At 47.8% G+C, this 15,278-nt stretch overlaps 1 protein-coding gene across 1 annotated transcript; it reads right to left on the reverse strand.

Annotated features, from left to right (window-relative positions):
- Positions 1–452: 452 nt before the first annotated feature.
- Positions 453–15,268, reverse strand: atg2b (autophagy related 2B). The gene is made up of 43 exons (XM_030117357.1): positions 15,216–15,268; positions 14,000–14,412; positions 13,537–13,699; positions 13,166–13,318; positions 12,986–13,088; positions 12,684–12,846; positions 12,393–12,572; positions 12,213–12,309; positions 11,839–12,003; positions 11,592–11,743; positions 10,812–10,923; positions 10,432–10,675; positions 10,181–10,343; positions 9,965–10,057; positions 9,690–9,878; positions 8,764–9,037; positions 8,496–8,604; positions 8,215–8,416; positions 7,360–7,502; positions 7,118–7,275; positions 6,840–7,015; positions 6,594–6,744; positions 6,308–6,510; positions 6,135–6,215; positions 5,932–6,038; positions 5,756–5,848; positions 5,614–5,684; positions 5,269–5,345; positions 5,020–5,190; positions 4,789–4,921; positions 4,519–4,718; positions 4,174–4,403; positions 3,982–4,099; positions 3,717–3,902; positions 3,543–3,644; positions 3,375–3,453; positions 3,081–3,291; positions 2,936–3,005; positions 2,764–2,846; positions 2,528–2,649; positions 2,263–2,417; positions 1,756–1,905; positions 453–1,666 (listed from the first exon to the last, which is right to left on the reverse strand). The coding sequence occupies exons 2-43, from the start codon at positions 14,159–14,161 to the stop codon at positions 1,436–1,438; spliced, it is 6,225 nt and encodes a 2,074-aa protein (XP_029973217.1). The 5' UTR covers positions 14,162–14,412; positions 15,216–15,268; the 3' UTR covers positions 453–1,435.
- Between the last annotated feature and the right edge of the window lie 10 nt (positions 15,269–15,278).

Raw genomic sequence — 15,278 nt, forward strand, 5'->3', positions numbered from 1 at the left:
TTAGCTCGGCATTCAGACTGTTTCAACAAACAGTGAAGGAATGCATCACTCTCAGGAGCTCATTAAAATCATAAGGTGTGCGAAGGCAGGTGAGCAAACAGTATATTAACTCGAAATATTACAAAAAAAGTACCAAAATGATTTGGAAACAAGTGTTTTTACAGTCAGTATTTTCCCATTGTTCCATCTACAGATGACTGAGCTCAGTACTGTGGTGCTGTAGCCTCACAGGGAGAACGCTGCGGTTTGAGTCCAGGCTATGAGTTTGCATGTCTGCTGGGTCATTTGAGGTGAACTGGTGACCTTAAATCAAATGAGGTTTTTGGCCTGTGTTTACCCTGTCCAGGGTGTAATTTCAGCTAATGTGAATATAATAAATCTGGATTAAAGATGACAAACTTCCCTTCCGTTCCAGAAGGCCACATCAAAAGACAAACACCCATTCAGTTAGCCGTGATGAAATTAAACATCTTTATTTCCCTTTCATGCTTTCAATACAAATTCATGAATTAACTGTACATGTATTTACAGGAAATACATAAACCCTTTCCACATGAACACGAATGTGTGCAAGTCAAGCGTCTGCAGCACAGCGAACCACAGCGAACATCACTATTCACACATACAAAAAGTGGTGGAGCAGGGTTTTAAGACTTTACTTCGAGGATTTGGGGCAGCTGGACTCTGCTGTGACAATGATCAGAAGCAGCTGTGAGCGAGTGGTAGCCTGAGGGGATCAAGCATATGGGAACTTAATTTAAAGGTAGCTTCTCAGGACAGCAGCTTCAGTGAAAATTACACAAACACGTATCACAAGTCAAAATAAAACCAGATATCTTTACAACAAGTGTGGGCTATCAACCCAACTATAACTTATTTGGGGCGAGAAACCCTTCAAGTCACGATAATGTGCCGACTACAGAACTTAAACAGCTTTTACACATTCAGTTCCTATGGTTGCTTTTGATTATTTGCATGAAATGTCAGACATTATTGATATTTACAGTCAAAGCCTGCTAAAAGTACAAGCCATACAAATGAAAGGTTGTTACATCTATATTATTAGTGCGGACACCGAGTAGGTTAAGAGAATGTAACCACACAATCTGTAAACGGAACAGTTTGAATACGAAGCAAACAACCGGTTTGAAATTTAGCCCACATTAAGACGATATGTGGCTCGCAGACTCACTCCTCTTTGTACTTCCCTTTGCTTAAAACGTACAGTCGGACACTGCTGATGACCGTGAAGGCACTGCGAGGGAACTGACGAAAGCTGAGTCACAGTAGCTCGAACGGCCACGAGATGAACACTGTCCTAAACACACCACAGCTCCAGTTTTCTCCTTTTTAATTAAAAAAAAAAACAAAAAAAACCCCCAAACATTTATAGCTTATAGCTGCTGCACAGTCTTGCTCTGGGATGTCGTGAGGATTAATCCTCACCCTGCCTCCACTTCTGCGACTCCTCCTGGCGAGCGTCGGGGTGAATCTGGTTCCTCATCCCACCCAAGACGTTGGAGGTGGCCTCGGTGGCCATGATGAGGGGCTTCACCACGGCGGGAGGCAGCTGGCGGAGGACTCCGCCCACGGCGCCCGTCATCCCGCGCTGCTCGTGCTCCCGAGTGGCCGTGTCGTAGATGGTCAGCGCCGTGTCGGTTATGCCCTGCAGGCGGGGGAAACGACCAGGGTTCTCACGGGGTTGATGGGAGTCGTACGTCTCAAAGAAGAACTGAACTCTTTCAAAGTATTTACCTCTTTCACCACGGTGTAAGCTTTGGCTACGCCTTCTCTCAGGTCAACGGGCTGGTGAGCCATCCCATAATGAGAGTACCGCTTTATCCGCTTCGTGTTGCTTTCATCGGGCACTGGAGACACCATGTCGTAGGCCGTCTCTGCAGCAGCCTGAACAAAAAGAAAAGGACTCTTTTCACACTCAGTAAAGCAAACATGAGCCGACACTGATTTTTTATTTATTTTTTTTTTTTTAAACACAGGCATCTCATAAAAAAGTTGAATATCAAAACATTGTTTTGTCAGTTATTATGGTGAATGATAAACTATAGAAAAAACAACCTCTGAAATATTACATTTATTTTGGATTTATTAAATTAGAAAAGATAATGCAAAAAAAATGCCAGTTTATGGATGAAATAGCTAGAAAATGTGGAACTCCAGAGTTAAATTAAGGGGAAATTCCACATTTCTAGGTCTCTGCACCCTGATTTTTGGAGACGTAGTCCCAGTGACAGCTGAGTTTACCTGAATGGTCCGCACCATCCTGTTGGTGAGCTCCAGGGCAGCCATGGCCGTCGAGGTGCCGAAGGAGGCGGTTCCACGCTGGAATCCTCGGACTATGCGACCGTCCTTCCTGTACTGCTCAATCGGGAGCCACACCAAGTCCCTGAGCCCGTGAACTGAAGAGAGCAACCGCATTAAGACGGGATGGGGAAGACCAGAATGCGGGCCAAACAACTGAATCAGTAAAACTGAGTTTCCTGTGAGGACTGTGTCTTGATGGACTCACCCAGTTTCACCAGCGTGTGAATGGGCGCCACGCCGCTCAGAAGTCCTTGAAGCTGGTTCGTCTTTATGTCATTCAGCCACTCGTTTATTGCATAGGAGAACAGCTTATCCACACCCAGTAATCTGAAACACAGGCAAGTTACTACATAGATAAGTTTTCTGTTTTCTTTGACATATGACAGACCTCGAACCCCAGGTTGAGAAACACTTTCATAAGGTACTCTAATGTGAACCTACCCTTGTCTATAACACAGCTGTCTCAGTTTCAACTCTGAACAATTGAGTTGTGTCAAGCCAAAAACAATCCCTGCAAAGGTTCCCTGAAATGAGAAAAGACTTTGTTATTAAAGTACCAAAAAACACTTTAAAAACTAAAAACTTGAAGCATTACAGCTGTTAGGTTGGGTACCTGGTCCATCGATACGTGCTTCCCATGGTAATCCAGACGAATGGGAACCTCAGAGGTAAATCGAAACTCCCTGTTATGAAGAGAAAACGTTATTCAAAGGATTTGGAGACTTCAGATGTTTGATATTGACTTTATTGTTACTGACCTAAAGAATATGGGCTGGTCTGTGAAGGACGAAGCCGACGCGTCGCCGTCGTTCATCTCTTCCTTGCCGGAGGCGGAGAAGCCGTTGTGGCTCAGGCGCCTCTGAGCAGGCACGGAGATGATGGGAGCCGGGTCGAGGCTGCCAGAGGCGGGCTTTGAGAAACTGCAGGAGATCTCCGGAGCAGCGGCTTTCTTCGTGGTGACACAGACCGCTGCGAAGCAAAACACACATCCGGCACCATGAGGTTATAATCAGATCGCAATACAAGACGTGTGCGTGAACCATATGACGTACCTTCTTGGGCAGGCGGCGAGAAAAACTCAACTTCAGTAGTAAGACTGGTGAAGAAATCCTTCAAGAAGAACAATGCGTCCTTGAAAAGATAAAAAAAAAAAAGAAAGAAAAAGATTAAATATGCTCCTGGTTTGATGTTTCTTCGACCATCACCTGTAGCGGTTTTACCTGATCAATATTGAGACGAAGAGGCATCAAGGAGACCCGTAAACAGCACTCTGGGGGCGCCTGGCTGGACTCGGGACACATGTGCAAAGCTTTCACCGTCAGCTGAGGACAGAAAACCCGGTGAGATCTCAGCAGACCCGACGACGGCCGGTCTGAGCCTGCCGCCTTCCTCACCATGTTAGAGTGGGCTTTCCGGGGCATTTCCTTGCTGGAGTACAAGTAGAGGAACTTGTTCATCTGGGAAGTCGCCAGTCTGTCCCGGATCTCGAGGTCCTGCACGACGAAGACCTGTCGGGACACGGGCTGATCCACAGCCGGGCGAGACGTGCTGGGCGGGTACACCTCATGCTGAAACCTCACCTGAGGATGCAGAAAAGACACTAAACCATGAAGAAATCCATCAAATGCTTCATATGATGAGTGTGTAACACAGTTTCACCTTGCTGAGCTGGATCTCCATCAGGACATCAGGGTTTCTTCCCTTTCCGCCAAGCGCTCGCCCTGAAGCCTTGGTTTGTCTGACTGGGGTTTGAGATGGAGAGCTGTGAGGTGTGGCCCTGCAAGACGCAAAAAAAGTCAATACTGCGGACAAATTCCAAGAGAATTAACGTGGCAGGAGTTCCCTGCTCACCCGCGACTTCGAGCAGGAGAGGCTGTGGACGTCACACAGCCAAAGTCTTTTCCGCCGTACAGGTGCCAGATGGCGGAGATCTCCTTGATGAGGTAGCGCACCTCCGGGACGGGAAAGTTCACGGCTCCGCGGCTCGAGTCGCTGCCCTCCAGAGGCTGACTGAAATGATTGTCTTTGATTTCCACCGGGTCCGAGGTCAGTTTTCTAACCACCGGCTCCTGATCTACATCCTGAAAAAAAGACAGCATTCAGGTTATTTATGAGATAAACGATAAAGCTTTGAAACACAAGCTAAAAAAGGTCTGTGTTGTTTTGAGTCTCCAACTTGGATCAGGACTTCCAGACCTCTCCTCTGGACCCGGGAGTCTCCAGGATGCAGAAGTCGTCCGTCTCTTGGGCGAGGTTCGGAGCCGGTGTGATGAGAGGCGAGGCGAGCATGGGGTAGGTGGGGCTGGAATCCTGGGCAGAATTCCCACTCTCGTCTGGGAACAGGAAGAGATCCGAGCGAGGCGGGTCGAGGTCCAGAATCTGCTCCTCGTGCGACCCTGCAGATGTTTGACGGCACATAAATAAAAAGGCACGAGCTCGGTGAGGCTGACTTTGTTTTTCCTGTACCGTTCTCCTGTGGCCCTGCTGCGTTCTGCCCGTCCGTCTCCTCCATAGCTTCACTCATCAGGTCCTGAAGCATCTGCTGCTCGGTCTCAGCCAGCAGCGGCGTCTGAGACGGCGGCCGGCTGGGAGCCTCCACCTGTCCGAGAAAACCCTTAAACTGAGCAGATCTGACCAGCAGAGCTGAAAGACTGTTGTGCAACTCTGAACACCGGCTCGATGACAGTCTCTGCTGACCTTGCTCTTCTGTGCGGCACTGCTGTGTTTGGTCTCCGGCTCTGCCGGAGGCAGCAGGTCTCCATAGCTGGCGACATACTGGATGAGGTTCATGAGGGCGGCGCAGGAGTCCGAACACGTCCTGATGTGAATTACGTCGCTAGAGCAGCGCAGCTCAAACCTGGGCTCCGACTATCGTAGAGAAAGCCCAGATGTGAGCTTGGTTTGAGTTGAGGGAGCAACAACATTTACAGAACAGGCCACTCCTACCAGTTTTCCATCTACTGCAGGTTTGACGGCAGTGATCCTCAGCTCCAGGGTTCCCATGTCCACCACTTGGACATAGTCTGGAAAAACAAATGACGAACAGGAGGGAAAGCTTTGAGATAATCCCAGCTCATTGATGAGAGGAAGAATGGTCACACACGTCAACACAGAAAGACTGTCACATTTAAAACTAGGGCCAATTTAGAATCACCAATCAGCCTCAACTGTGTTTCTGGACTGTAGGAGGAACTCATAATACCCCGAAACCCACATAGGCATGGAAAGAATGTGCAAACTCCTAATGTGTGAACCACACATAAAAATCGCGCATCACTGAAGTCGACTCACCGCGTGCCAGATTGACAGAGACGGCGTTGTTCTTGTCTGACAGGAAGAGAGCAGCTTCATCCAAGATGATCCTGTAAAGCACAGATACTGAATACCACAATTCTATTTCTTCATCCTGTTTAGGTTTCAGAGTGTCTCCTACCTGAGTGTTGATGAAGAATGGTCTAAAGAGACACTGCTGGAGATGCTGAAAGTTTCTACAACCACCAGCGATCTGAGAGGCAGGTACAGAGGTCTGTCGAGACGGAAAAAGAAACAGTAGCACATCGATAAGTGTCAAAAACAAACATTTATCAATCTATCCGATCAATATTTTACCTGTAGTCTAGAGAGCAGCTCCAGAGGTGTAAATGTAGGGTGGTGACGGACGTAGGAGGGGCGTAACCCAACACCGGCTCATCGGAGACATTCAGAAAGTCAACAATCTGTCCAACGTAAATAGAAGTTTTGATGTCAAGTTTCCTCAAAAGCTTTTAAAATATGAAAGGTAGATAGAATAAAAGTTAGAACGTTTGCTTGACCTGGTCGTACCAGCCGAGGCTGGGTGGAACGACTCTGTGCTGCAGCGTGGCTCCTCTCACGCCAACAGCAACCAGAAACTCCTGCAGTCAAACGTTCACGTTCAGCGAGGCGCAAAAAGCAAAACAAAGTCCAACAGAAAGTTCACTTCACACGGCGACCAGCCTGTTCTCACCTTGATGTTGCGCTCCGCGTTCTGCGACGAGACCTTCACCGCCACCGACACCATGCTGCGGGCCTCCAGGCCGATGCCCTCCGACGGCGTGGAAGATCTCTCCGGCGCCGTCTCCGACTGGTAGATGGTCGACTCTAGCCAGTGAGGATGCGTCCTGCAGGGTAACTTGATGTCTGAGACGAGGGCGCCGCCGTCGACCAGTCCTGTGTGGAATCGCACACTCACAGCATCAGTCGTGTTTTCGCCTTTTTGAAAGGTGTAGTAGTTACACGAGTCGCTAAATTACCTTGGTGATACATGCAGACGCTGCTAGTGTGGAAACAAATGTAGTGCTGGTCTTTGTAGCCTTCGTACTGAGTGACGCTGAACAAAACGGCGTTTTTCACCTCCATCCAGAACTCGCCGTGCTTGTTTTTGATAATCGTTTTATCCTCCTTCTGAAACAAAAACAGGAAAACCAAGAATGTCACTCGCATGAACAACAAATAAACATTTATTTTTAAATCCGTGAGGGAAAGAACAGGGAACGAACCTTGGCGTTTGTTTGTAAGGCCACCAGGCCGTGATTGACGCTGAGTATGACGGAGAAAAGGCTCTGGGAGGTCTTCCCGTGAGCTTTAGGCTTTTTCTTCTTCCGAGATCGGAGGCCGAGCTCAGAGGCGGGAGAGTAGTAGTGTGTGTTCTCCTCCTCAGAGCCGCTCGTCTCCTCTGGAACAACAACAACACAGTTCAGACGCTTCATGAGACAGAAAGAGATCAGCTGATCAAAAAGTCCACAAAACGATTCGGAGCGTCTTCCTGGTGTCTCACCGTCGGGGCCGGTGGAGCGGAACTGGCTGAAGCTGTCTTTGGAATAAGTGTTGATCAACTGACTGGCAACGGAGAGTCCGACGCCGTACGGCATGCTCTCAACCGTCTCCACCGGGGACGGCGCGGTGGGCTCCCACAGCAGCAAGTCATTGTTTATTCTACGATATGGAGAAGACGCACTTCACATAGTGATCAATCATCCTTTTCAATAATTGCTCCACCCCGAACAGCCAGAGACGTACCTGTTGTGCAGTTTCTCATAAAAAGCCTTGTTGGGCAGCACTAGCTGGACGTTGGGGAAACACAACTCAAGAACGAAGCGGGAGTTGTTCATGGTTTTTTCCTGGAACTCCGTCATCTCGGCAACATCACCGGGGATGACCATCTGGAATCAAACAAATGTGCTGGTGAACAACCATCGGCAGGTGAGGCACGCAGAGCAGAGCGCTTTAGTCTGGATTTGCATGATTATGCGTGTTTTAGAGACCGAGAATACCCTCGGCTTCAGAATGCAAATTCAGTATTCACCTGTGCAAAGCTCAGTGGCTTCCAGTCAAAACATCAGAAGTAAAACTGAAATTATTTATGAACTATTAGGAATGATTCAGAGAAAAGAAAGAAGATGAAACCAGACAAGATCGAGAAGTTACTGGAAACTTCAGGCCACTTATAATTAAATACTATACCAACCCCCTATGGGGAAACAATCATTTTCTCAAACTGACCTATCCTATTTGTAAAAAGCAGGAGGTGGTGTGGGGTCAAAGGTCACACACAAGGAGCCAAAGCAGTGACCTTGTCCACAAAATAAAGTTCACTTCTCCAACCTCTAGGCCACCACCGAGTTCAGTGTGTTGCTCAGGGACACTTGGACATGTGGACAGAGGGAGGTGGGGAGGTGAACCTGCAACTTTCCGACTGAGAGACGACCACTTGGTATAAATTGCAACATTTCTTGGTGCTTTATTGAGATGCCAGTATTTACGTTATGATACCATCTTCTCACCGGATCGGTCCAGTTGGTATTGAACTGGGATGTATGAACTGAACAATGACAAACGAGTTTCACAGACTGAAATAACCGATAAATGACGAACCTCTTCGTTCTCGTACATCACCCTCCGTGAAGAAAAGGGAGACGGCTCCGGCTTCCCGAAGTCACACACGTCCTTCAGCGAGTGAGCAGCGCCTTCCTCCTCCTCCTCTTCCAGGGAGTGGTCCTCCGCCCCCTCGTCGTCTTCGGCCGTCACGCGCTCCAGGATGGAGTGGACCGTAGCGGGGTTCATCTTCAGCACGACCCTGCTCGGAGAAACGTCAGGTCAGAGACGCTGCCCACACCCACAGATCTGGCCGAGTTCTTCGCCGTCATGAAATCAACCTGGGCCAGTCAAATTTGACACTTTCTGACGTGGTCATGTCTCCGTCCAGGCTGTGGGACACCCTGAGGAACCGGGCCGCCGGGTGGTCTGGCTCCTCTTGGAACTTTCCTGAGAAAATGAGGAAAAGTAAAAAAATATTATCCTTTACATTCAGATCCTGAACTGTCCAGATGTTTCATTTTAGCCAACAGTTTTGAGCTTCTCCATTTAATTTTCTTACTTTGGACATTTGCGTGTGAAATTCTGAAGATTCACACACGGACATACCGGTGAGTTCTTTGAACGTGAGCTCCATTTTGGTCTGGTCTGGCGAGCTCCCGCCCATGAACTCCGTCTTCACTTCCAGATCCTCCAGCTCCAGGTACAGAACTTCCTTCTGCAGGGACTTCTTGAACCACGGCCCCCTCTCCTGGTCCGAGCGCAGGTCGGGGATGGGGAAGCGCACGGCGACGCCCAGCACCGGAGCGCTGACCGTGAGTGACACGTGACAGTTTCTGGGAGTGTGGGTGTCGTCAAGGAAAACCTCCGTAAACGCCTTGTGCTGGAAAAAAAAACCAAAAACAACATGGATTTTAGAGAGTGGTGTGGAAATCAGTGACAGAACAGCAACATGACAAGATACTGTTTCATTGCGCTGACAGCAGAAAAAAGAAAGATATTTTATGTCTAATTAGAAATCAGCATTGTTTCTGTGAAATAAATCTACTCCGTGTGAAACCAGAGGAATAGAAAAGTTCAGGCTTTGATTTAGAGTTCACACTTAAGTCCATGTTCCAGACTAAAGTTAGATAATTAAAATTTTGCACTTTAGGACCGTTTCATGTGTGTTTTTTTTCCGTTTTTAAACAGGCAGAGATCTCAACAACATCAAATGTGATCCTTGGCAAGTAAACAGCAGCTGAAGCTTATCTCACCCTGTTTGGTCTCTTTAGGACTTTGTCCTGTGCCACATCCGAGGTTTAACCACAAAAAAATAAACTGTACTGAACTGCACTCAGAAGTGAACCGACTGATTTTCCAACAGTCTCCACAGTTCTGATTTTAGCCATCACACTTCCACAAACGTCCTCACGAACAGCAGCGGCGCCATAAATCAGTTCATCAGATCACATCTTACAAATATGGATTTAGTGCTTTGAAAGTGATGAATAATTTCTGTGCTGATTTGCTCCCGACGTTGGTGGAGCTCTTACCAAGCTGACGTGTTTATTATACGAGGTGTACATGTGGGAGGCCATCATCTCCGTGGTGGCGAGTTTCTGAGGCTGCAGGAGGGAGTTGAGCCGGTCTACGATGCTGATGTCCAGCTCACAGCGCACAGGGCCCAGCTCCACCTGGATCTCAGCTTTCCTTGGAATGGTACTAAGACGTACCTGGCCTCCCTGCATCACGGGGTGAAGGGTTCAAAGGTCAGATGGCAGGAGGCATTACCGAGAGAAGGGTCAGTGTTGCGGCTTCATGCAGTTACCTGAGGGCCTCGGCGCTCGGCCTGTTTGTAAAGCAGGTGAAGGCAGGTGGCGAGTGGCGTGTCGGCGTTGGCTGTGGTGTCAAATGTCAGGAGCTGAAGTGTGACAGAGCAACCACAAAGTCAAGCCAGCTGCACCTCTGTGCGCTAATGTCGCGTTCAACCAAGCAAAGCTGAGAGCTGTGAAAAATGAGCTCGTCTCAGGCTTGAGAGTCTCACCTCTGTGTACTGGATTCCTTTTTGGGAGCCGCCAACCAGACACTCCGAGGGAAACAGACACTCCAGAAACTCCATCTGGTTCAAGGAGATGTCGGTGCTGAAGGTCCGCAGGCTGGATCCTTGACAGTGCTCGTAGTTTATCGTCAAACCCTGAGCAACAAACCTGCAAACACACACAATCAAGTCACACGAAGTCAGGGCGTGAAATGCGACTGTGCATGGAAGGAGGTTGCAGAAAACAACAAGCGTACCTGAGGTGGTCATAGGGGCAGGCCTGGTTGAACACTCCCCGGGACTGAAGGAAGGCGGCGGGGGGAAGCTGCCCCGGTGCCACCATGCTGAAGAAGTGGCCGGCCATGGGGCCGAGGGGACTGGGAGCAGCGTGCGGCGGAGGCAGCGGGTCGATGTGCAGGACGGAGACGGCCAGGCTGCTCAGCGTCAACTTCAACACCAGCTCCGGTCGGGACTCGTCTCCGTGAGTCTTGGATGGATGGGCTGAAACACGACAACGGCTCTAAGCATGGAGCATCAACCACAGCAAGGAAACCAACTACAAAGACACTATTAAGAAATAAAAATCCCGTGTCTGATGTGTATTCTACACTTGTTGGTAAATCTCCGTGGTGCTTACAGGTCTGCCTCAGTAGTTTGTGAGGGAGCTGCGAGTCTCGTGACTGAGGAGGAGTTTCGCTCGTCTGCTTCTCTCTTTGACGCGGTACGTCCATGTAGTCGTCCCACAGAGCCTGGAAACACAGACACCATTTTACAGCACAACCAAAAAGGCTCAGAATATTACCATGTTCACCTCCTGGTGTTTCCAGAATGTAGATGAATAGAGGAAGAACGTATTCATGGTCAGTAGTTAAGTGTGATGCAACAGTGTGAAAGTCCAAATCAGCAAATAAATACTACTCCTGATATTTTGCATATTTCTCCTCAAATCTCAGTAGCTGTGTGTTACTGAGACGCACTGCAGTGGTGCCTCTTCGGGAAAATGTCCTCTAATCTGGATGTCCTTGTTTTTAACACATGGTACCGGCTGTCTGTGGAGAGCTTTTGAAACCATTCAAGTCCAGAATGAGTTGAGATACTGATAAACAGAAGACATGCGGGCCTCTACAAGGCCTTTTAACTGAACTATAACAGCCTGTACCAAACAGAGTGGTCACGATGCTCTCCATCTTAAAGTAGTAAAGGGCATGAACAGTGTTCCTCCCCCCCCCCCCCCCCCCCCAGATATTTCAGATATTTTGTTTTCACAGGAAGTGGAGACACGGTGCTCTGCCAGCTGTTTCCTGCTGAAGTCCAGGAGGATTTCTGTCTCGGTGTTTGTTTAGCTGTCAATACCCAGTACATTGCATTGCTCTTCTGCATTTTCCCCCCTTAACCGGTTCAGACTTCCTAAACTCACTGTGGCAGTTCCCGATGGAGATTCTCCGGGCGAGGCAGAGTAGTTACTATTGAGCGACAAGTCCAAGTCAACAGTGGGAGGTTCACCGAGCGGAGGCAGCGACGACAGGCTGTGAGACATGTCCATGTCAGCCATGGAGAAGAACACGTCGTCTACAGAAGCGAGAGACAAGAGAACAGACGCCACTTTGATGGTTGAATTAATGGCTGTTGTCAGAGATGTCGTGGGCGCAGTGCGACAGTCTAACCTCGACTTGAAACCGTTCTGGTGTTCTGGCTCTCGAAGAGGTCCGAGTCGTGCCCCGCCGCGGCCGTGTCCTTCTTGAGGCAGCGGTTCAACTCCATGTGCAGGCGATACTCGTCCTCTTGCTGAATGGGGCGACTTTTCCTGTCTTTACTCCATTCCCGTGACCCTTCATGTCAGACAGAAACAGTGACTCAATGATTGATTCAGCGCAAGTGGACAGCAATAAAAAGTAAACAATCTTGAATACAGAAAACATAACCATTAACAATACTGGTAGTGATTGGATTAGAGGCTCTGCTACGCCCTTTTTAACGCAAAAATTTGTTTTTCGTTTTGTTTTTTTTAATATTCCTACTGCAATTCAGCAGCACTCACCTCCACCAGAAAACGCTCCGAACAAATCCAGAAGAAGGTGAACTTGTCGCGGAGACAGCAGGACGATCAGAGTGTCAATATGTCCAACAACGTCCAGCTGAAACATGAAGAATACAAAACAGTGTCACTTCTCAATACATAGAACTCAAGAAATACTAGGGAATCTTCTCTCCCGGTTACCTTTGCGCCAGGCATAGCCAGGTTGTTCTTCAGTGTGAGGGACAACTCGATTTTACCGCTGAGGCTGCCGACTTGCACAGGCTCAAATGGGGTTGTGGAGGATAAAGGCTCAGTGAACTGAGGATGAGGCTCACAGATTATTTTAGGATTCCAGCTGGGAGAGAGCTTTGGCTCCGTTTCCTTAAAAAAGGAAGAAGGAAAAAAAAAAAAAAAAAAAAAAGACATGGACTTTAACAAAAAGACTTGAAGTGAATTTTTTCTATGACAAAAGCTCAAATACTTCTTACTGACCGTTGGCGTGGGGGAAGACTTACAACCGGCACGAGCTGTGTCTGAGAACTCGTCCCAGAACACAGTGATACCTTCCATCTGCACATTTTTATGGGCGAATGTAGTTGGCTGATGTACATTTACACTTGAACTGTCTTCGTCCGTTTCATCGCAGTAAACAATCCTGAACATCACAGCAAAACACAATCAGTTCAACGGGATCCTAAAACCACTGTCATTCTGTTAAACACACATCCCTCAGATCTGAACGACTGACAGATGAGTGCACAAGCAAGATTTTCTTATTCTAAAAATGTCCATACTTGCTGATTCGAATCTCAAGAGCAATTCCAGTTTTAGAGTTTTCGGGGGTGTGCTCAACTCGGAGAACAGTGTCCAAAAATGTGACTTTGACTCGTCTCAGAACTGTAAAACAACAAATACAACAATTTACTCAAAAGGAAATTGGCAAAGTACTAAAATTCAACTGCGAGGTAACATACCTGTCTCTATTGTTTCTGCAAACTTCTCCAATCCTTCGAAGGGCTGAAAGCTCTCCCCCATATCATCTGTGAGTTTCTGGCTCAGGCATTCTTTGGCAAGCTGCATGCTGCTAGTCATGAAACTGGACCAGTACATGGGCTCAGAGCCAGATGCTGGAAAAATAACCAGTAACAACATATTCACTTTTTATCTCCAAGTCAAGACCTAAGGAGCCACCCTGCTCTAATACATTTGTGTCAAATGAATGGAGCGTCATTGTGCTCGTTGTTGAATCCAAAGAACAATTCAAACATGCAGTGTAGTAGCTCCACGGGAACTTAAGCCTACAGATCTTTATCCGAGATTGTGCTATACTGTGGTATATCCTTACCCACTCTTGGTCTTGGTCTGAGTACCATTTCCAAGCCCTTGACCTCGAGGGCACAGTTTTCCTGCAGTAGTGCCGCCCATGGAACAGTGAGCGAAATTGTCTGGATGAACCCTGCGATTACCTCAAAAGGGGCGTCTGCTGTCTCGAGGAGCTCATTGAGTGACTGAAAAGTAGGTGACAACATAGAATGTTCAGTTAGTTTAGGGTTGTCCGTCCCGGGTCCTCGACGGCCACTGTTCTGCATGTTCTCAGCGTCCCTCTGCTTCAGCACATCTGACTCTGAAGGGGCTGATTCAGCTTTTAAAAAAACACCAATAATGAGCCCTTCATTGCAGACAGGTGTGCTGCAACTGGGCGGGCCATAAAACATGCAGGATGTGACAGTGAGGACTCACTTTGGTCACCTTTGAGTAAATGCATGCATGTTGAATATCATTCTGCTGAATTTCTGATGACAACATACCCATTTATCCAATGGCACCTGTGCGAGGGACCCGGTGCCTTGATAAAGGTCCAAACTGAGTTGATCTAAGCTCAGTTTCTCCTGCAGGAAATTGCCCAGGTACCGATGCAGGAGATATCGGCAGGCCCGCTTCTTGATGGACTCCGAGAATGGCCAAGGCATCTTGACTCAGTAGTAAAGACAGTACACAGGTAATGAAAGGAGTCCTGAGGCTCTGCTACTGAGATGCTAAAGCTACTGAAACAGCTGTGAGGTAATCCGTGGTGTTACAGATCTGTCATCCCGTCGACTTGGAGACATGAAGAAACCGTGAGCACAAACATCCTTCAGATCCCAAGTTTAGGGACACTCTGGGAGATGTGTTGACGGTCAGAGATGTCTGTGGGAATTTATCCGACTCCAGTTTGCTGAGCCTACAACACATAAAAGAACAAATTCTCACAATTTACAAATTTGAACCGACACTGAATCAATATGAAACACTGTTTTAAAGAACCCCGGCTCAGTTTGGCTGGATATTAAGCAACGTGTGTGTGATAAGGTTAAGCGCACATTTGGCCCGGCTAAAAAAAATCAGTGTTAATCTTACTAAATCTCTGTTGACAAGCCACAAACCTGAGTGTTCAGTATCCACCGGTTGCCGTGTTTGCAAAAACACAACTGTCACAGAGAGAGGGAGGTTGCTCTTTGATTGCTGGACAGACAATGGCATGTCATGGAGCTAACTAGCCGGCTAGCATGTGTGTGGTTAGCTTGATAGCATAGCTCAGCGTTACGGAATAACCGGGGTCCCTGGTAACCGGTTTCCTTTAGTGTTTTTGGTTGCCGCAAGTAAGAGTACAATGTTAATATGCGACTGAAAAAGGAGCGGTACGTCAAAATGTCACTACAAATGTGATTAAAGTGATATCTGGTTATTAAAGTGATATCTGGTTGCTTTTTACCATCTGCTATTAACAGCGACGACAAGGTACGCCGAACCATGATCACTAGATAGCACGGGTTCCAGCCAATCCGTAACACCGGCTAACGATGTAGCAACGCCAGTTAGCATGATGGCTAACACTAACATAATCCAACATTTCTCTGGCTAGTTCACATTCGCACGCCAAAGGGTACAGTGACATAAACGCTACAAACATACACACCACACCAGCATGCGGATATGTGTGTGTTAGCAGCAGGAATGTGTATAATAGAGCAGCTCTAAAGTTACCTTGCTGAGTTGTTTACAAACACTTTCATGACTCCGCACCGGCTAAGCTAAAGGGGGCGGAGC

This window comes from Salarias fasciatus, chromosome 19, assembly GCF_902148845.1.
Source record: "Salarias fasciatus chromosome 19, fSalaFa1.1, whole genome shotgun sequence".
NCBI lineage: Eukaryota > Metazoa > Chordata > Actinopteri > Blenniiformes > Blenniidae > Salarias > Salarias fasciatus.

What these genes read in the sequence shown, in the direction of transcription:
- atg2b (XM_030117357.1), bottom strand. Translation starts at nt 14,161, where the DNA reads ATGCCTTGGCCATTCTCGGAGTCCATCAAGAAGCGGGCCTGCCGATAT. An exon ending in TATGAGAAACTGCACAACAG is followed by an intron (nt 7,276 to 7,359) that starts GTACGTCTCTGG and finishes TCCATATCGTAG; the next exon opens with AATAAACAATGACTTGCTGC. An exon ending in TCTCCTGCTCGAAGTCGCGG is followed by an intron (nt 4,100 to 4,173) that starts GTGAGCAGGGAA and finishes TGCGTCTTGCAG; the next exon opens with GGCCACACCTCACAGCTCTC.